Source organism: Salvelinus fontinalis, chromosome 22 (genome assembly GCF_029448725.1).
Source record: "Salvelinus fontinalis isolate EN_2023a chromosome 22, ASM2944872v1, whole genome shotgun sequence".
Lineage (NCBI taxonomy): Eukaryota > Metazoa > Chordata > Actinopteri > Salmoniformes > Salmonidae > Salvelinus > Salvelinus fontinalis.
In genome coordinates this window covers 23,824,163-23,845,716 of record NC_074686.1, presented here as the reverse complement: position 1 = coordinate 23,845,716, position 21,554 = coordinate 23,824,163, and the positions used below count along the sequence as shown (strand labels likewise).

Here is a 21,554-nt window from a genome sequence, read left to right as displayed (position 1 = left end):
TGTGTACAAAGTTTGCCTACTGAAATGCTATTGAATCTATAGTGTGCTCATTTCTACTCAGTTGCATTAGTATATGAGTCTCTGTCTGTACCTTTGGCGCTGATGCTGCGGAGGTCAGTGATCTTCATCAGGGCCTTGGGGAACATGTGTGGCTTGCTGGGCCTTCTCTTCCTCACATAGATCTTCAGAGCTTCCAGTAGAGGCTCCTGGAGCTGGTCGACCTTAGAGGGTTCCTCCAGATCCTGCCGGTCTGAGAGAGAGACAGATAGGCTATGTATGACCAAAAAGTTGGAAAGACACGCAGCAGAGTCATAGAGTAGGGCAACACGTAGCCGGGACTTTACCAGGCCATAGGCCCCATGAGCTTGCACTTTGATATAGTTTGGCATAAAAGGAGTTGTGCTGTGAATGTCTAGAAACTTGGTTATGTTCCATGGAACATTAAAAGGAACATTATAAAAGGGCGTCAAAAATGGAGTACGAAAAAGAAATCAAATTCCTTCTTTTTTTTCAATATTGCACAGTTCTCTAAAGTCAGGAGTTCTTTATGACATTTGTATCATTTTATTTTGACATTATGACTTGAAAAGCTTGCAGTACCACTTCAGTCCATTCGGGGTCAGTGTGTGAGTGCGTTGAAAGCACCAGCTCCTGCTGTAGGACCTGAGGCCTGCCAGTCACAGAGTCATATTACTGAGAGACACAGCAGAGTGCTTAGTTCTTCCCCTGGGGATTATACAACAGCATGCAATATATGGCAAGGCTCTGGGGATTCACACCTTGGAATGGAAACCTTCCCCAATACACCAGTTATACACTGCAGGGGAGGAGCGTGTGTCAGACTGTATTTATGCAGAGATCACTGTGTGTGTGTTTGAATTAATGTCTGCCTGCCCTGTCCCAGCTGAGGGAGAACTACTGTCTGGTGTGTTGTGTGCTGAAACAGGCTGAACGCACGCACGCACGCACGCACGCACGCACGCACGCACGCACGCACGCACGCACGCACGCACGCACGCACGCACGCACGCACGCACGCACGCACGCACGCACGCACGCACGCACGCACGCACGCACGCACGCACGCACGCACGCACGCACGCACGCACGCACGCACGCACGCACGCACGCACGCACGCACGCACGCACGCACGCACGCACGCACGCACGCACGCACGCACGCACGCACGCACGCACGCACGCACGCACGCACGCACGCACGCACGCACGCACGCACGCACGCACGCACGCACGCACGCACGCACGCACGCACGCACGCACGCACGCACGCACGCACGCACACACACACACACACACACACACACACACACACACACACACACACACAGAGATGGACCTGTGTAGGACCTGATTACAGACTTTGTATTTGTTTGTCAGTCTGCCTGTCAGTCTAAGTCTGTATCAAATGTGTTCGGAGTTGTATTGCCTTTCTAATAACTTGTTAAAGCTTCACATCTGCCACCTTAGACTGGGCAACTTTGACCACTTCTTAAATCACCTCTCTGTCTCTGTCACTGACCACTGTATCAGATGTGGTGCAGATGTGTTGCAGAAAGAAAGTGAAGAAAGTCTAGTGTACCTCCAGAGATGAGGCAGATGGCGCTGAGCAGGCCTGTCTCTGTGTCGTCCATCTCCATGGGCAGCAGCTGGTGGGCGAAGGTGAACACCAGGTCGGTGAGCGGGCCGAAGCCTGCGTTGTGCATCTGAGTCCGGTTCAGGGTCAGCCCGTCTGAGAACGTCATGGTGTCCTGGTCCGGAGTGTACCGGGTACAGATACGTAGAATCTATATGACAGGGGAAAGGAGAGGAGACATTATGTATGCACGCAGTATGGGTGAGGAGATGAGAAGAGAGGAGAGGGACAGTGAGGAGGAGAAGAGGAGAGAGGGACCGTGAGGGAGAGAAGAGGAGAGAGGGACAGTGAGGGAGAGAAGAAGGACAGTAAAGGGAGAAGAGGAGAGAGGGACAGTGAGGGAGAGAAGAAGGACAGTAAAGGGAGAAGAGGAGAGAGGGACAGTGAGGGAGAGTAGAGGGACAGTGAGGGGAGAAGAGGAGAGAGGGAGAGTGAGGGAGAGAAGAAGGACAGTGAGGGGAGAAGAGGAGAGAGGGACATTGAGGGAGAGAAGAAGGACAGTAAAGGGAGAAGAGGAGAGAGGGACAGTGAGGGAGAGTAGAGGGACAGTGAGGGGAGAAGAGGAGAGAGGGAGAGTGAGGGAGAGAAGAAGGACAGTGAGGGGAGAAGAGGAGAGAGGGACAGTGAGGGAAAGAGTAGACAAACTCAAAGTGAAGCCCACTGAGAGAAGCTAGGGACAAGGCCATGCACTAGTTATACTATATACCTGTAGCTAGGACTGACAAGTTTCACAGCCAACAAAGACTAAAGAGAGAAACCACCTCTATGATCATGACCTTGAGGAGGAACCTCACAGTGTTTCTGTATGCCTGCTGCTGGATTCTACTATACTGTGTGTGTGTGTGTGTGTGTGTGTGTGTGTGTGTGTGTGTGTGTGTGTGTGTGTGTGTGTGTGTGTGTGTGTGTGTGTGTGTGTGTGTGTGTGTGTGTGTGTGTGTGTGTGTGTGTGTGTTTGTGTGTGTGTGTCTGGTCAGCCGGCATTTGAATCTCTGCCAGCCTCCATGTTTTATTCTGTTTCATGTTGCGGACGCTCCTGCCACTCACTGTCAACGCGCACTCACACGTACAGACACACACCACTCACTAGCTGTCAGTGCCAGCACACTCAACTGGCTTCAAAGCCTGACACTGTCTGTCTCTTCATTAGACAGACACACACACACACACACACACACACACACACACACACACACACACACACACACACACACACACACACACACACACACACACACACACACACACACACACACACACACACACACAGTTTGTTCCTTCCCCACACACTCGTTGACCCAGGTATGTGTGTGTATCTGTGAGAGCAGGACTTGAACTTCTCACCTCTTCAACCCCAGTGACTTGTCACATTTGACAAATACCACTTAGTCATAACAAACAAATCCATCCAGCATTACTGCAAATCACCCATCTAATCAGTGCTAAGAGCACAGGGATAGTAGCACGTCCTGTTATCTTGCTCACACAGCCGGACAGTGTGGCAGCAGCTCTCATCACACCAGGAAGTGATAGTGTGATACAGCCACTACTAATCTAGACCACCAGAAACCCCAATAACACTACTGATATGTAGGATCTATCCATTACAGAATACACTGCAGTCTCTGGACAGAACAACATATATACAGACGTCACATTATGATCACATTCATCATGACATTTACTTGACTAAATCTATTAAATATTTAATACTACTTTATTAAATACCACCCCCGTGATATATGATTCTAACCCTGGGCACTGAACAGTGAGACTATTGTTGCTGCTGTGCTGTGAGCTACCAGTGTAGAGAGAGAGAAGGACCTTTTCAGATCAGGCTGACCCGGGGGGGGGGGGGGGCTGATCTGAGGATGAGAGGAGAGAGAGAGAGGCAAGGAGCTGACTGAGGATAGCCCCGTGGAGACAGAGAGAGAGACAAGGAGCTGACTGAGGATAGCCCCGTGGAGACAGAGAGAGAGACAAGGAGCTGACTGAGGATAGCCCCGTGGAGACAGAGAGAGAGGCAAGGAGCTGACTGAGGATAGCCCCGTGGAGACAGAGAGAGAGACAAGGAGCTGACTGAGGATAGCCCCGTGGAGACAGAGAGAGAGACAAGGAGCTGACTGAGGATAGCCCCGTGGAGACAGAGAGAGAGACAAGGAGCTGACTGAGGATAGCCCCGTGGAGACAGAGAGAGAGGCAAGGAGCTGACTGAGGATAGCCCCGTGGAGACAGAGAGAGAGACAAGGAGCTGACTGAGGATAGCCCCGTGGAGACAGAGAGAGAGACAAGGAGCTGACTGAGGATAGCCCCGTGAAGACAGAGAGAGAGACAAGGAGCTGACTGAGGATAGCCCCGTGGAGACAGAGAGGCAAGGAGCTGACTGAGGATAGCCCCGTGGAGACAGAGAGAGAGGCAAGGAGCTGACTGAGGATAGCCCCGTGGAGACAGAGAGCGAGGCAAGGAGCTGACTGAGGATAGCCCCGTGGAGACAGAGAGCGAGGCAAGGAGCTGACTGAGGATAGCCCCGTGGAGACAGAGAGAGAGGCAAGGAGCTGACTGAGGATAGCCCCGTGGAGACAGAGAGCGAGGCAAGGAGCTGACTGAGGATAGCCCCGTGGAGACAGAGAGCGAGGCAAGGAGCTGACTGAGGATAGCCCCGTGGAGACAGAGAGCGAGGCAAGGAGCTGACTGAGGATAGCCCCGTGGAGACAAAGAGAGAGACAAGGAGCTGACTGAGGATAGCCCCGTGAAGACAGAGAGAGAGACAAGGAGCTGACTGAGGATAGCCCCGTGGAGACAGAGAGCGAGGCAAGGAGCTGACTGAGGATAGCCCCGTGGAGACAGAGAGCGAGGCAAGGAGCTGACTGAGGATAGCCCCGTGGAGACAGAGAGCGAGGCAAGGAGCTGACTGAGGATAGCCCCGTGGAGACAGAGAGAGAGGCAAGGAGCTGACTGAGGATAGCCCCGTGGAGACAGAGAGAGAGACAAGGAGCTGACTGAGGATAGCCCCGTGGAGACAGAGTGAGAGACAAGGAGCTGACTGAGGATTGCCCCGTGAAGACAGAGAGAGAGGCAAGGAGCTGACTGAGGATTGTCACACCCTGGCCTTAGTTATCTTTGTTTTCATTATTATTTTAGTTAGGTCAGGGTGTGACATGGGGAAGTTTGTGTGTTTTTTGTATTGTCTAGGGTGTTGTATGTTTTAGGGGGTTTAGTAGAGGAGATGGTTTAGTGTTCAGTGTAGGTGTCTAGGAAAGTCTATGGTTGCCTGAATTGGGTCTCAATTAGAGACAGCTGGTTATTGTTGTCTCTGATTGGGAGCCATATTTAAGGCAACCATAGGCTTTAGCTTTTTGTGGGTAATTGTCTGTGTCTAGGTGTAGTGGTTGTGTCAGCACTATCTAGATTTATAGCTTCACGGTCGTCTGTTTGTTGTTTTGTTTCATTTTTCTTCTTAAAATAAAAGAGAAGATGTATTTTCAACACGCTGCGCCTTGGTCCTCTCTCAGTCCCGTTGACGATCGTGACAAGGATAGCCCCGTGAAGACAGAGAGAGACAAGGAGCTGACTGAGGATAGCCCCGTGGAGACAGAGAGAGAGACAAGGAGCTGACTGAGGATAGCCCCGTGAAGACAGAGAGGCAAGGAGCTGACTGAGGATAGCCCCGTGGAGACAAAGAGGCAAGGAGCTGACTGAGGATAGCCCCGTGGAGACAGAGAGAGAGAGAGAGAGAAGGAGCTGACTGAGGATAGCCCCGTGGATACAAAGAGGCAAGGAGCTGACTGAGGATAGCCCCGTGGAGACAGAGAGAGAGAGAGAGAGAGAAGGAGCTGACTGAGGATAGCCCCGTGGAGACAGAGAGAGAGGCAAGGAGCTGACTGAGGATAGCCCCGTGGAGACAGAGAGCGAGGCAAGGAGCTGACTGAGGATAGCCCCGTGGAGACAGAGAGCGAGGCAAGGAGCTGACTGAGGATAGCCCCGTGGAGACAGAGAGAGAGGCAAGGAGCTGACTGAGGATAGCCCCGTGGAGACAGAGAGCGAGGCAAGGAGCTGACTGAGGATAGCCCCGTGGAGACAGAGAGAGAAACAAGGAGCTGACTGAGGATAGCCCCGTGAAGACAGAGAGCGAGGCAAGGAGCTGACTGAGGATAGCCCCGTGGAGACAGAGAGAGAGGCAAGGAGCTGACTGAGGATAGCCCCGTGGAGACAGAGAGCGAGGCAAGGAGCTGACTGAGGATAGCCCCGTGGAGACAGAGAGAGAAACAAGGAGCTGACTGAGGATAGCCCCGTGAAGACAGAGAGCGAGGCAAGGAGCTGACTGAGGATAGCCCCGTGGAGACAGAGAGAGAGACAAGGAGCTGACTGAGGATAGCCCCGTGGAGACAGAGAGCGAGGCAAGGAGCTGACTGAGGATAGCCCCGTGGAGACAGAGAGAGACACATGACTCTGGAGCTTGACACAATCCAACCCTCTCTCTCTTTCTTTCTTTCTTTCTTTCTTTCTTTCTTTCTTTCTTTCTTTCTTTCTTTCTCCCCCTCCCTTCCCCTTCTCTCTCTCCCGCCTCTTCAATCTCTTCTCTCTCTCTCATTACTGAGGCAATATTATCCCAGCACGTGACTGCACTACTCCTAAATAAACAAATATATAAACCAACAGCACTCAGCCAGGGGCGATCTTCTAACAATGTGCTCCCCCGTATTTCAGAGCCCTGCTCCAGAAAAACATACAGCAACCCAGACAAATATGAACAAAAACAACTCCACTGCAGAAAGACACAAGCATTTCAATCCTTTATTAGATTTGGAGCCGAGTTACATCTGAAACACTAACCTAATGTCCTCTGATTAAGGATGGCTCCTCCACATACTGATCGACTGTCAGGATCAATTAACCTTCTCTTCAATTGGCTGGCTGTGCAAACCGACCAATAAGGTCTAAGGACCGGACTCTAGGGAGGAAGTTCAGAGGTTTCAGCGTATTGACTAGCGTATTGACTAGCCTATTGACTAGCGTATTGCCTAGCGTATTGACTAGCGTATTGCCTAGTGTATTGACTAGCGTATTGCCTAGCGTATTGACTGGCCTATTGACTGGCGTATTGATTGGCGTATTGCCTAGTGTATTGACTAGCGTATTGACTAGTGTATTGACTAGCATATTGCCTAGCGTATTTGACTAGAGTATTGACTAACGTATTGACTAGCGTGACTAGCCGATTGCCCAGCATATTGCCTAGCGTATTGACTAGCGTATTTGCCTAGCGTCTTTGACTAGCGTATTGACTAGCGTATTGACTAGCGTGACTAGCCGAATGCCTAGCGTATTGCTTAGCGTATTGACTAGTGTTTTGACTAGCATATTGCCTAGCGTATTGACTAGTGTTTTGACTAGCATATTGCCTAGCGTATTGCCTAGTGTATTTGACTAGCGTATTGACTAGCGTGACTAGCCGATTGCCTAGCGTATTGCCTAGCGTATTGACTAGCGTATTGCCTAGCGCATTGCCTAGCGTATTGACTGGCGTATTGCCTAGCGTATTGACTAGTGTGACTAGCGTATTGCCTAGCGTATTGCCTAGCCTATTGCCTAGCGTATTGCCTAGCTACCTCAGTGGAGAGAGCAAACCCAGTTATCAGTGATCTTTACACACTAAACAGTACATATGGAATTAGGCCAAACCTTTTGTCATTAAATAGAAACCTGTTCATGTGGTAAAGGTACGCTATGTGTTTCTGCATGGATTCACAATTAGCACAATTACTGCTGTGATTCACAGTGCTAATCTGTGTCATTCGTCAGGCGAGCACAATTACTGCTGTGATTCACAGTGCTAATCCGTGCCATTCGTCAGGCGAGCACAATTACTGCTGTGATTCACAGTGCTAATCTGTGTCATTCGTCAGGCGAGCACAATTACTGCTGTGATTCACAGTGCTAATCTGTGTCATTCGTCAGGCGAGCACAATTACTGCTGTGATTCACAGTGCTAATCTGTGCCATTCGTCAGGCGAGCACAATTACTGCTGTGATTCACAGTGCTAATCTGTGTCATTCGTCAGGCGAGCACAATTACTGCTGTGATTCACAGTGCTAATCTTTGTCATTCGTCAGGCGAACACAATTACTGCTGTGATTCCATTTGCAAAAATGAACCTTGGGTAGTAGGGCTGTGTCTCAACTCTTCCTGTACCACAGATTGGTAAACTACTATATTATCCCTCCTTGGATGTCCACTTACATTATAACTACCCTGTAGAAGTGACTTAATCAGTGTCAGTTAACCATTAGGGACCAGAGGTTGAGGAACACTGATATGAAGGAATAAAACTAGTCTTACTACATAGGAATGAATGTACTAACTATGTACATAAGAGATGTATTGCTTTTCAAACTACTGATACGTACCAGTATGTCAAGGAAGGCAGCTTTGATCAGTGTGATCTGTGTGTGTGTGTGATCTGTGTGTGTGTGTGTGTGTGTGTGTGTGTGTGTGTGTGTGTGTGTGTGTGTGTGTGTGTGTGTGTGTGTGTGTGTGTGTGTGTGACAGTCAGTCCTTACCAGTATGTCGAGGCAGGCAGCTTTAAGCAACGTGATCTGGTCAGCTATGGTGAGTCCTGTAAAACCAGGTACTCGTTTGGCAAACTCCACGATCTTTATAATGCACTTAGTAGCCAGCTCACTGAATTTATCCCACAGGCCCAGGTCCAGCCTCACGCGCTGTTCCGCACTCGACTTCTGGAGGGGAGAGAGAGAACACAGACTCATGCATTAGCAAGCATGCCAACACACAGAGACACTTAAACACACACACACACACACACACACACACACACACACACACACACACACACACACACACACACACACACACACACACACACACACACACACACTCAAACACACACACACACTCAAACACACACAGACAGACAGACAGACAGACAGACAGACAGACAGACAGACAGACAGAAATAAAGACAAACAGAGAGTAAGGCGAGAGGCTGAGGCACCGTCATCATGAGACACAGATCCTGTCTTCACCCACACACCCTCTATCTCACTGTATATAAATAATAGACACTCCACCATGACACTATATATCTATAGCCGAGGTTGTTGTTGTTGTCGTAAATAGAGCTGAGCTGAGGGCGCAGTAATGAGTGAGAGGGAGCAGGAGGAGAGGAGAGAGAGGGGGAGAGAGTGGGTGGAAGAGAGAGTGGGGGGGAAGAGAGAAAGCAGTAGAGAGAGTGGTGGGAGAGAGAGAGCAAGGGAGAGAGAGAGGGAGAGAGAGGGGGAGAGAGAGAGGGAGAGAGAGAGAAAGTGAGAGCACAAGAGGGAGAGAGAGGTAGTAAGAGAGTGGGAGGGGGAGAGAGAGAGAGATAGAGAGAGTGGGAGAGAGAGGGAGAGCGAGAGTGGGAGGAGGACAGGAATCAGCCATACAGCTGTGACAGGTAGCAGGGAACACTTTAAAGTGAGAGAAATAGAGGTGAAGTATCTCTATGTACCAGGCCCTACACTAACACACTGAGAGGAGAGGAGAGGAGAGGAGAGAGAGGAGGGAGAAAGTAGAGACATGTAAAGGAGAAGGAAATAAAAGGAATAAAGAGGAGAGAGAGACAGGAAAATGGCAAGCCATTAGGGAGAGGAGAATAGTGATAGGGCTAGGAATGAAAGAAGAGATGCAGAGAGAAAGAGAGACAATGTGGGAGGAAGAGGAGGAGAAACATAAAGAGAAAGTGAGTTTGAGGGAGGTAGGAAGGCAGGCAGGCAGGCAGGCAGGCAGGCAGGCAGGCAGGCAGGCAGGCAAGCAGGCAGGCAGACCATAAGCAGTCTTTGTCTAAAGAAACTTGGGGATGATGAGGCGTGGGTGTGGAAACATCTCACTCCCTGCCCTTGTTATAAAGTTGTTCTAAAGACTTTCATAAACAACTTCCTCTTCAGTCCTGATCTGACAGCGTCTACAGCTTTATATAATCATCTCCCACGTATTGACAGTCAGATCATCTCTAAATACTGAATTAATATATGCAAAAAAAGTTGTTTTCATCAGCAGTAGTTTGTCTTTGGTGAGAAAGTGAGGAGGAGGAGAAGGGGGGATAGGAAGAGGGAGAGAAGGAGGAGGTGTAGAGGAAGAGGAGGTAGAGGAAAAGGGGGAAGAGGAGGAGGGGGGAGAGGAAGAGGGAGAGGAGGAGGAGGAGAGGAAGAGGGAGATGAGAAGGAGGAGAGAGAAAGAGGGAGAGGAGGAGGAGGAGGGGGAGAGGAAGAGGGGGGAGAGGAAGAGGAGGGGAGAGGAAGGGGGAGAGGCAGAGGGAGAGGAGGAGGGGGAAAGGAAGAGGGAGAGAAGGTAGAGGGACAGGAGGGGGAGAGGAAGAGGAGGAGGGAGAGGAAGAGGGGGAGAGGAAGAGGTAGAGGAGGAGGAAGAGGGGGAGAGGGAGAGGAGGGGGGAGAGGAGGAGGAGGAGGGGGGAGAGGAAGAGGGAGAGGTAGAGGGAGAGGAGGGGGAGAGGAAGAGGGAGGAGGTAGAGGAAGAGGGAGAGGAGGAGGAGGGGGGAGAGGAAGAGGGAGAGGAGAAGGAGGGGGAGAGAAAGATGGAGAGGAGGGAGAAGAAGAGGGAGAGGAGGTAGAGGAAGAGGGAGAGGAGGAGGGAGAGGAGGTAGAGGAAGGGGAGAGGAGGAGGGGGAGAGGAAGAGGGAGAGGGAGAGGAGGAGGAGGAAGGGGGAGAGGAAGAGGAGGAATAGGGGGGGGGGGGGGGAGGAAGAGAGAGAGGAGGAGGAGGAAAGTCCAAAGTCAGCAGACAAGAAAATAAACTGATTCAGAACAGAGAATAGGCTGAGACAGGGGAAGAGGGAGAGAGGGAGAGAGGGATGGAATGTGGAAAAGAGGTGAGAAAGGGATGGAATGTGAGATGGAGGAATATAAGTGAGACTCAGGGGAGTCAGGGAAAGAGAGGCAAAGGGAGAGTGAGAGAGAGAGAGAGGGAGGGAGAGAGAGGGAGAGCGGGAGGGAGGGATAAAGAGACGAGTGGGAGAAAGAGAGAAAAAAGAGGCAGACAAAGCACCATTTGGGGAATTGCTTACCTTACAGAGGTGTGTTTGTGTGTGTGTGTGTGTGTGTGTGTGTGTGTGTGTGTGCGTGCGTGCGTGCGTGCAGGAGGTGTGTGTTCAGTATTACTGTGGATGGAGAAGCTGATGATCATTTGTTTGTTTTTAGATAGTTAACATGAAATGGCCCATCTGTTCTGGATGACTGGGCCTCCCCAGCCGGCCTGCCTGTACTCACAGCAAGGGCACACACACACAGGTTGAAGTGTGTCTGTGTTTGCGTGCATGTTTGTGTGTGTGTAACGCATGTGTGTGAGTGTGTTAAGGTGTGCACAAGTGTTTAACATTCTGTTTGACTGTGAACTTTATCCATAAAAAAGTTAAACTATCGCCCCCCAAAACGCTGCATAAATACATCTTTAATTGTATTCCTCCATATGTCGTCACTGACGGTTCAGAGAAAACTACATGACTGTATGACTTTCACAGTTCAGAAAATAAAGGAAACACAGACGTCTCTGTCCTTATTCACTTCACAGTCAAAGAAAGAGGCAGGCAGGCAGGCAGGCAGGCAGGCAGGCAGGCAGACAGACAGACAGACAGACAGACAGACAGACAGACAGACAGACAGACAGACAGAAAGGCCTTTGAATTGAATTGAGAGAAAGAGACACAGAGAGAGACAGAAAAAGAGAGAGACAGAGAGAGTGAGAGAGACAGAGAGTGAGAGAGAGACACACTGAGTGACAGAGAGTGACAGAGAGACAGAGAGTGAGAGAGAGAGAGTGACAGAGTGCAACATACAAAAAAAGCTGCAGCAGCCACTACAGACACACATTTCACTTCTCACTGACAACACACACTACTGTACCGTGTGCCACTGACAATACAGACTACTGTACTGTGTGTCACTGACAATACATACCACTGTATGCACTGTGTGTCACTGACAACAAATACTACTGTACTATGTGTAACTGACAATACATACTACTGTACTGTGTGTCACTGACAACACATACTACTGTACTGTGTGTCACTGACAATACCTACTACTGTATGTACTGTGTCACTGAAAATACATAGTACTGTACTGTGTGTCGCTTCTGACGGGTGGATGGGGGGAGGACAGAGGAGATGAGTTGGAGATGGAGGGATGGGGATGGAGGGATGGATGGATGGATGGAGGGATTGGGGATGAAGACGGAGTCTCTGATATTAAAGCCACTCATCTTGTTCCTCCCATGGGCGAAGAAGGGAGGAGGGGAGAGGGCAGAAGAGGTAGATTCACAGTTTGATTCCCTCTCCTTCCCCATCCCCCTCTCACACTGCAATCTCAGTCAATTACCTCAGTCCTATAATTCAATAGAGCTGAACAAGGAAGTGGCCTGGGACTTCTAATTTCCTTTAAAGGCATTTATCCAAACAAATTAGACAAGTTGCGACGTTAGAAAATAAGCTGCCAATGAAGAAACCAACGCTCCGTATTCCTCACCGGCCGGGGTGTGTGTATGTGTAGGCATAACAAAAGAATAAAAGACTCTTGGCAGTATTATCATCCAGTACCTGTGAAGGACAATGGCAGTAGAGTATAGCAGTAATGATGTAGCTCTTAGTCAATGGTTGACTGGCCTATATAACACACACACACACATGCACCCCCCCCCCCCCCCCCACACACACACACACACACACACACACACACACACACACACACACACACACACACACACACACACACACACACACACACACACACACACACACACACACACACACACACACACACACACACACACACAAACTTATCCTCCTTGAAGCTGAGGGCCACATATCCCTAATGTTTTATTTTGTCTTTTAAAGTGCCAGGGCCATTTTTCATCACCATCACTGTCAATGAAGCCTTATTCATTGTCACGCCTTAAGCCCTCTCACTCACCCTCTCTCTCTCCACTATCTCCCCTCACCCAGCAGTGAACTCCTAAATCACCCAGGACTAGGATTGGAATATTTCACCACATAATTGGAGCTTTAACCTAATCTAGGAAGCTGAGAGAGAGAAAGCGAGAGGGGGAGAGAGAGAGAGCTGAGGAGGAGCAACGTTCAAAAGGCGCGTCAGGAACCAATTGCTTGTAATAATGAGGAAGTTCTCAGTCTGAAAGCCAACATAATTACTAGTGATGCAGATTAAGGCTTTATCTAACTACAGGCCTACTGCTACTGCCGTGACGGAACTGACAGCAGCACAGCAGTACGCATCTTGCCTACATGACTGACTAACTCTTTTTCTTATTTAAAGCAACAGTTTGCTGTCATTTTGAATAATGAAGTATATCTTGATTTTGAAGAATGATTTATAAATATTACATTACTGACTGACTGTGGGAACTGGTTATTATTTACAAATATATACAGTTGAAGTCGGAAGTTTACATACACTTAGGTTGGAGTCATTAAAACTCGTTTTTCAACCACTCCACACATTTCTTGTTAACAAACTATAGTTCTGGCAAGACAGTTAGGACATCTACTTTGTGCACGACACAAGTCATTTTTCCAACAGTTGTTTACAGACAGATTATTTCACTTATAATTCACTGTATCACAATTCCAGTGGGTCAGAAGTTTACATGCACTAAGTTGACTGTGCCTTTAAACAGCTTGGACAATTCCAGAAAATGATGTTATGGCTTTAGAAGCTTCTGATAGGCTAACTGACATAATTTGAGTCAATTGGAGGTGTACCTGTGGATGTATTTCAAGGCCTACCTTCAAACTCAGTGCCTCTATGCTTGACATGCTTGCAAGCCGAAGAACACCATCCCAACCGTGAAGCACGGGGGTGGCAGCATCATGTTGTGGGGGTGCTTTGCTGCAGGAGGGACTGGTGCACTTCACAAAATAGATGGCATCATGAGGAAGGAAAATTAGGTGGATATATTGAAGCAACATCTCAAGACATCACTCAGGAAGTTCAATCTTGGTCGCAAATGGGTCTTCCAAATGGACAATGACCCCAAGCATACTTCCAAAGTTGTGGCAAAATGGCTTAAGGACAACAAAGTCAAGGTATTGACTTTTGTGGGCAGAACTGAAAAAGTATGTGCGAGCAAGGAGGCCTACAAACCTGACTCAGTTACACCAGCTCTGTCAGGAGGAATGGGCCAAAATTCACCAAACTTATTGTGAGAAGCTTGTGGAAGGCTACCCAAAACGTTTGACCAAAGTTAAACAATTTAAAGGCAATGCTACCAAATACTAATTGAGTGTATGTAAACTTCTGACCCACTGGGAATGTGATGAAAAAGTGTGATAAATAAAAACATATACCAATTTCATTTAAGGACCAAAAAACTGACAGCTGTGCCATATAAATTGCAAAATAGTTGGGAGGAGATTTTCGATGTACCCATTCCATGGCACATGGTTTATGAATTGATATGCAAAACAACGCCGGATTCAAAACTTCGAATTTTTCAATTTAAATTACTATACAAAATTCTTGCAACTAATAGAATGTTATATATATGGGGGATACAATCTTCCCAGCTCTGCAGATTCTGCTCTGAGGAGGCAGAGTCATTAGATCATTTATTTTGGTATTGTCCATATGTAGCTCGTTTTTGGTTACAGGTCCAATAGCTGAAGAATTGCAACATTTGCCTAGAACTAACGCTACAGATGGCAATACTGGGTGATTTGAAAAGCCATAGTCAATCAATCAATAATATAATAATTATTTTAGCAAAAAAAAATATTTTTAATTTATTTACAATCTATAGAAGCTATGAGAATAGAAATGTTCAATTATTTTGTGAAGCATCACAGCACAGTTGAAAAATATATGCCAAATAGAAATCCGAAATGGATGATGTTGAGAGATAGATGGGAGGGGTTGAATGGAGCTGAAGGGTGGGACTAACAGCAACAAGATAACACATGTAAAACATACGGTGTCTGTAAAATGTATATAGGTTCAGAACTTTTGTGAAATAGCACAGTTACAAATAGAAATCAAACTGGATGGACATCAGAAATAGAGGAAGGACTAAGAACAAACAAGAGAGAACTATTGTAAAGTAGACTGCGTCTGTAAAATGTGTATAAGATGTATAAATTGAAGGTAAAAGCCGAAATGTTTATTAGTTTACTCCAATTGGGGGATCGGTGTTAGGGTTTGCAGGGAATAATAATAAAGGTATATTCTTTAAAAAAGTATGTATGTCTATATAGGTATGTGTATGTATATATGTGTAAATGTATGCATGCGTGTATTGATATATTTACAAAAAAAATATATCGGGGATTGGAAATTATACAGACAATTACATTGATGGAAGCAACATTCTTTCCGCAATATTAAGCTGATCCACCCCCCCCCCCCCCAAAAAAGGCAATGCTACCAAATACTAATTAAGTAAACTTCTGACCCACTAGGAATGTGATGAAATAAATAAAAGCTGAAATAAATCATTCTCTCTACTATTATTCTGACATTTCACATTCTTAAAATAAAGTGGTGATCCTAACTAACCTAAAACAGGGCATTTTTACTCTGATTAAATGTCAGGAATTGTGAAAAACTGCAAATGTATTTGGCTAAGGTGTATGTAAACTTCTGACTTCAAATGTATATTTAAGGAGAGGGGCATTTCTATTTGAATTTGAAAGTAAATTGTACTACTACTTGGTAGTGGGACATTGTGGGACATTCCTAAACTTGTGTTTTGTACAGAAATAGGACAAGTAATCTTCAAGATAATGTAGCGCAAACCGTGAACTGATGGTAATTGTTCCCTCAGAGCTGTTGCTAACTAGGGAAAGCTTTTACAAATACTTAGAATGTGGAAGGCTTAAATCACTACTGATTAGCTTTAGTTATAATCTCAATGTCAAACATCCACCATAGGAAAAAATTGTAACGATTGTTACCGTTGTTATATATTTAGTTTTTTAAGAGAGGGTGTGCCAGTGCTGTGGTGTCTTCCACTTTGTTTATTTATTAAGCCAGAATGATTGATAGGTGACATGAAACTCCCCCAAGCCTCCAGATAAGTTTGAGGTGTGTGTATGTGTGTGAGTTCCTACATGTCTACCACAAATATTCCCTTGCTCTGCTCCACAACCCTCCCAACAGTACGTCGTTCGCAAAGCTCCGGTGTCAATCACCCACTACCTCATGCCGAGCTCTATCTATATGTAAGTCAGTCTATCAGTCTAAAAACAAACAGTGTTAGACACTGTCAAACTGCCTGTACAACGTTGCTATGCCTAGCTGTCAATCAAACAAATCCCTATATCAACCTGCTATAAAACTATCAATCACTCAAGAACAATTTCACTATCCCACATTTACTATCTCACATTTACCTGTCAAAATGTCCCAAAACTAGCTAAGCTCTATCTATCTGGCACGGCAGTCTATCTACATACCATAGCTCAGTACATATCTGATTCTGCTATTTGGCTCAGAAGGTTTTGCTGCTCCGGGTTTCTGTGAACCTTAACCTCTGCTCAGAGGGATGCTTGGGAGCAGAGAGCTGCCTCCATATCTCTCTTTCTCTCTGTGTCTGTCGCTCTGTCTCTCTCTTTGGGTTTTGAGTTTACAAGGCATTTCACTGTACTTTGTGCATATGACATTACAACATGAAATTCTTTCAATTCTGTCTCTCTTTCTCTTTCTCTCTCTCTCTTTTGTTGTGGTGTGCACAATGCTTTTTTAGACTTCTAGAGACTGAAGGTTGAACCCTGTCTTCGGCCTTTCTGTTTATCAACTTTATGGATCAAGATTATATCCTAAAAAATTTGTTTATTATCTTTGGCAATGCCCAAATACCCTATAATCTATCCCTGTACAAGCCAGGTAGAAGCCAGAGCTCAATACCAAACACTCAAGGTCAGGCTTTAGAAGACTGTGAAACCAGAACAGCGATGTGACGAATTGATCTAAAGTGGTTGAATTTCTGTCCATGTCAGAGTTTATCCGTCAGGGCAGGGCCTCTCTCACTCTCTGGAGGGAAGGCTCTCAGTGTAGAGAACCAAACCAGCAGGTCCTCCGATGTCTGTCTGGCTGGCTGTTAACATGAGGGTGGGGGAAGGACCCGAGGGGGAGGAAGGGTGGGAGAGGAAGGGATGGAGGCAGTGGGGAGTGTAAGCGGTGAAAAGAAAGGAGGGAGAGAGAGAAAGAGGAAAGGCTCCAGCCTCCAAATCAACCTTGACACCTGATAGATGACTGGTGTAAATAAAGCCCTCAAACAGACTGACAGTCATTTACAATACTAAGCTAAGCCCTGTCGCATTGTGTATCTGTGTATCTGTGTGTGTGTGTGTGTGTCTCTGTGTGTGTGTGTGTGTGTGTGTGTGTGTGTGTATCTGTGTGTGTGTGTGTGTGTGTGTGTGTGTGTATCTGTGTGTGTGTGTGTGTATCTCTGTGTGTGTGTGTGTGTGTGTATCTGTGTGTGTGTGTGTGTGCCGACCATTCCTCCTCCCAACCCTTTAATATACGCCACATTTATTCCACTTTTCACAAGTGTCAGGAAAGAAGGCAAGGAAACGGAAGAGAAGACGCACTTGGTCGTCCCCAAAGTCTCCACGTCTTCGTCTCTCACCCAGATTGATGTTTCCGTCCGCCGCTGCCTCTGCCTTCTCTCTCCACACACACACACACACACACACACACACACACACACACACACACACACACACACACACACACACACACACACACACACACACACACACACACACACACACACACACACACACAGGCACCCGAGCTCTGAAACATTTCTCTGATGTGCTTTTGATGTTTTCAGGAGCATCAAAGCAAAGTCAGCTGTTGCTGACATCTACAGTGGGGCAAAAAAGTATTTAGTCAGCCACCAATTGTGAAAGTTCTCCCACTTAAAAAGATGAGAGAGGCCTGTAATTTTCATCATAGGTGCACTTCAACTATGACAGACAAAATGAGAAAAAGAAATCCAGAAAATCACATTGTAGGAATTTTTATGAATTTATTTGCAAATTATGGTGAAAAATAAGTATTTGGTCAAAAACTTTTGTTAATCTCAATACTTTGTTATATACCCTTTGTTGGCAATGACGGAGGTCAAATGTTTTCTGTAAGTCTTCACAAGGTTTTCACACACTGTTGCTGGTATTTTGGCCCATTCCTCCATGCAGATCTCCTCTAGAGCAGTGATGTTTTGGGGCTGTTGCTGGGCAACACTGACTTTCAACTCCCTCCAAATATTCTATGGGGTTGAGGACCTTGAAATGCTTCTTACGAAGCCACTCCTTCGTTGCCCGGCCGGTGTGTTTGGGATCATTGTCATGCTGAAAGACCCAGCCACGTTTCATCTTCAATGCCCTTGCTGATGGAAGGAGGTTTTCACTCAAAATCTCACGATACATGGCCCCATTCATTCTTTCCTTTACACGGATCAGTCGTCCTGGTCCCTTTGCAGAAAAACAGCCCCAAAGCATGTTGTTTCCACCCCCATGTTTCACAGTAGGTGTGGTGTTCTTTGGATGCAACTCAGCATTCTTTGTCCTCCAAACACGACGAGTTGAGTTTTTACCAAAAAGTTATATTTTGGTTTCATCTGACCATATGACATTCTCCCAATCTTCTTCTGGATCATCCTAATGTTCTCTAGCAAACTTCAGACGGGCCTGGACATGTACTGGCTTAAGCAGGGGGACACGTCTGGCACTGCAGGATTTGAGTCCCTGGTGGCGTAGTGTGTTACTGATGGTAGGCTTTGTTACTTTGGTCCCTGCTCTCTGCAGGTCATTCACTAGGTCCCCCCGTGTGGTTCTGGGATTTTTGCTCACCGTTCTTGTGATCATTTTGACCCCACGGGGTGAGATCTTGCGTGGAGCCCCGGATCGAGGGAGATTATCAGTGGTCTTGTATGTCTTCCATTTCCTAATAATTGCTCCCACAGTTGATTTCTTCAAACCAAGCTGCTTACCTATTGCAGATTCAGTCTTCCCAGCCTGGTGCAGGTCTACAATTTTGTTTCTGGTGTCCTTTGACAGCTCTTTGATCTTGGCCATAGTGGAGTTTGGAGTGTGACTGTTTGAGGTTGTGGACAGGTGTCTTTTATACTGATAATAAGTTCAAACAGGTGCCATTAATACAGGTAACGAGTGGAGGACAGAGGAGCCTCTTAAAGAAGAAGTTACAGGTCTGTGAGAGCCAGAAATCTTGCTTGCTTGTAGGTGACCAAATACTTATTTTCCACCATAATTTGCAAATAAATTTATTAAAAATCCTACAATGTGATTTTCTGAATTTTTTCCCCTCATTTTGTTGAAGTGTACCTATGATGAAAATTACAGGCCTCTCTCATCTTTTTAAGTGGGAAACTTGCACAATTGGTGGCTGACTAAATACTTTTTTTGCCCCATTGTATTTTCTACTCTTCCCACCATTAGGTTTGCTACTGCTGCACATGAAACAAACTGGCGTAAACAAAATGTAGCGTTACGGGCAGAGATGACTCTGTTCCTAACCAACAGGGTCTGGTACCAACATTATGGATGTCCACAGGGTCTGGTACCAACATTATGGATGTTCCTAACCAACAGGTTCTGGTACCAACATTATGGATGTTCCTAACCAACAGGTTCTGGTACCAACATTATGGATGTTCCTAACCAACAGGGTCTGGTACCAACATTATGGATGTACCTAACCAACAGAGTCTGGTACCAACATTATGGATGTTCCTAACCAACAGGTTCTGGTACCAACATTATGGATGTACCTAACCAACAGAGTCTGGTACCAACATTATGAATGTTCCTAACCAACAGAGTCTGGTACCAACATTATGGATGTTCCTAACCAACAGGGTCTGATACCAACATTATGGATGTTCCTAACCAACAGGTTCTGGTACCAACATTATGGATGTTCCTAACCAACAGAGTCTGGTACCAACATTATGGATGTTCCTAACCAACAAGGTCTGGTACCAACATTATGGATGTCCCTAACCAACAAGGTCTGGTACCAACATTATGGATGTTCCTAACCAACAGAGTCTGGTACCAACATTATGGATGTTACTAACCAACAGGGTCTGGTACCAACATTATGAATGTTCCTAACCAACAGAGTCTGGTACCAACATTATGGATGTTCCTAACCAACAGGGTCTGATACCAACATTATGGATGTTCCTAACCAACAGGGTCTGGTACTAACATTATGGATGTTCCTAACCAACAGGGTCTGGTACCAACATTATGAATGTTCCTAACCAACAGAGTCTGGTACCAACATTATGGATGTTCCTAACCAACAGGGTCTGGTACCAACATTATGAATGTTCCTAACCAACAGAGTCTGGTACCAACATTATGGATGTTCCTAACCAACAGAGTCTGATACCAACATTATGAATGTTCCTAACCAACAGGGTCTGATACCAACATTATGGATGTTCCTAACCAACAGGGTCTGGTACCAACATTATGGATGTTCCTAACCAACAAGGTCTGGTACCAACATTATTGAGTTCTGTTCAATCCGTATCGCAGAAGTTCAGCATTACAGTGTGATTTAAAGGCGTTAGCAGAGACTGCATTCACACTGCATATGTCAGCTCAATGGGAAAGGACCTCTACATTTCTATCACAGAGTCTGTATTGCTTCAGCGATACGAATTGAATAGAGGCCCCTGTACTAACATTATGAATGGTCTATCCCCTGGTTGTAGAACAGACATTATGAATGGTCTATCCCCTGGTTGTAGAACAGACATTATGAATGGTCTATCCCCTGGTTGTAGAACAGACATTATGAATGGTCTATCCCCTGGTTGTAGAACAGACATTATGAATGGTCTATCCCCTGGTTGTAGAACAGACATTATGAATGGTCTATCCCCTGGTTCTAGAACAGACATTATGAATGGTCTATCCCCTGGTTGTTAAACAGACATTATGAATGGTCTATCCCCTGGTTGTAGAACAGACATTATGAATGGTCTATCCCCTGGTTGTTGAACAGACATTATGAATGGTCTATCCCCTGGTTGTTAAACAGACATTATGAATGGTCTATCCCCTGGTTGTTGAACAGACATTATGAATGGTCTATCCCCTGGTTGTAGAACAGACATTATGAATGGTCTATCCCCTGGTTGTAGAACAGACATTATGAATGGTCTATCCCCTGGTTGTTGAACAGACATTATGAATGGTCTATCCCCTGGTTGTAGAACAGACATTATGAATGGTCTATCCCCTGGTTCTAGAACAGACATTATGAATGGTCTATCCCCTGGTTCTAGAACAGACATTATGAATGGGCTATCCCCTGGTTGTTGAACATACATTATGAATGGTCTATCCCCTGGTTGTTGAACAGACATTATGAATGGTCTATCCGCGCGTTGTAGAACAGACATTATGAATGTGCAAACAAACATCTGATCTGTAGAAGTGCATACTACATACATGCTCACAAGGTAACGTAGTAGAGATTGAGTAGAATAATGCACACAGTGAACAGATAAATCCAAGATGGCGTAGCAGTAAGATGTGTTTGGTTTTGTCCCGTGTAAATATTCATTTTTTTCTTCTTTTTTTGTATACATTTCAATATATTTTCATCTCTTTTTTTCAATTTTTGGATTAAATATACCTTCCTGCAACCCGCCTCACCCAATGTGGTAAGGATCTGCTATTTTTTAGACCTTATAACTGGACCCTCCATCAGAAGCTAGCCATCAAAAGTTAGCTAGCTAATTAGCTACTAGCTATTTAGTCATTGTTAGCCACTGCTAGCGGTTTTTACCTTAAGCTCAGACAGCAGCCGCTTTAGCCCGGATAGCCCGAAATAAT

General features: G+C 46.3%; 1 protein-coding gene across 2 annotated transcripts in view; it reads right to left on the bottom strand.

The window, feature by feature from the left end:
- Positions 1-21,554, bottom strand: part of LOC129820063 (retinoic acid receptor beta-like) — a 240,993-nt gene that overhangs the window by 4,825 nt on the left and 214,614 nt on the right. For both annotated transcript variants that reach the window (XM_055876892.1, XM_055876893.1), the window contains 3 exons: positions 8,213-8,389; positions 1,601-1,805; positions 92-250 (listed from right to left, as the gene is read on the bottom strand). In XM_055876892.1, the coding sequence (XP_055732867.1) occupies positions 92-250; positions 1,601-1,805; positions 8,213-8,389 (541 nt within the window). The remainder of the gene's footprint in view (positions 1-91; positions 251-1,600; positions 1,806-8,212; positions 8,390-21,554) is intronic.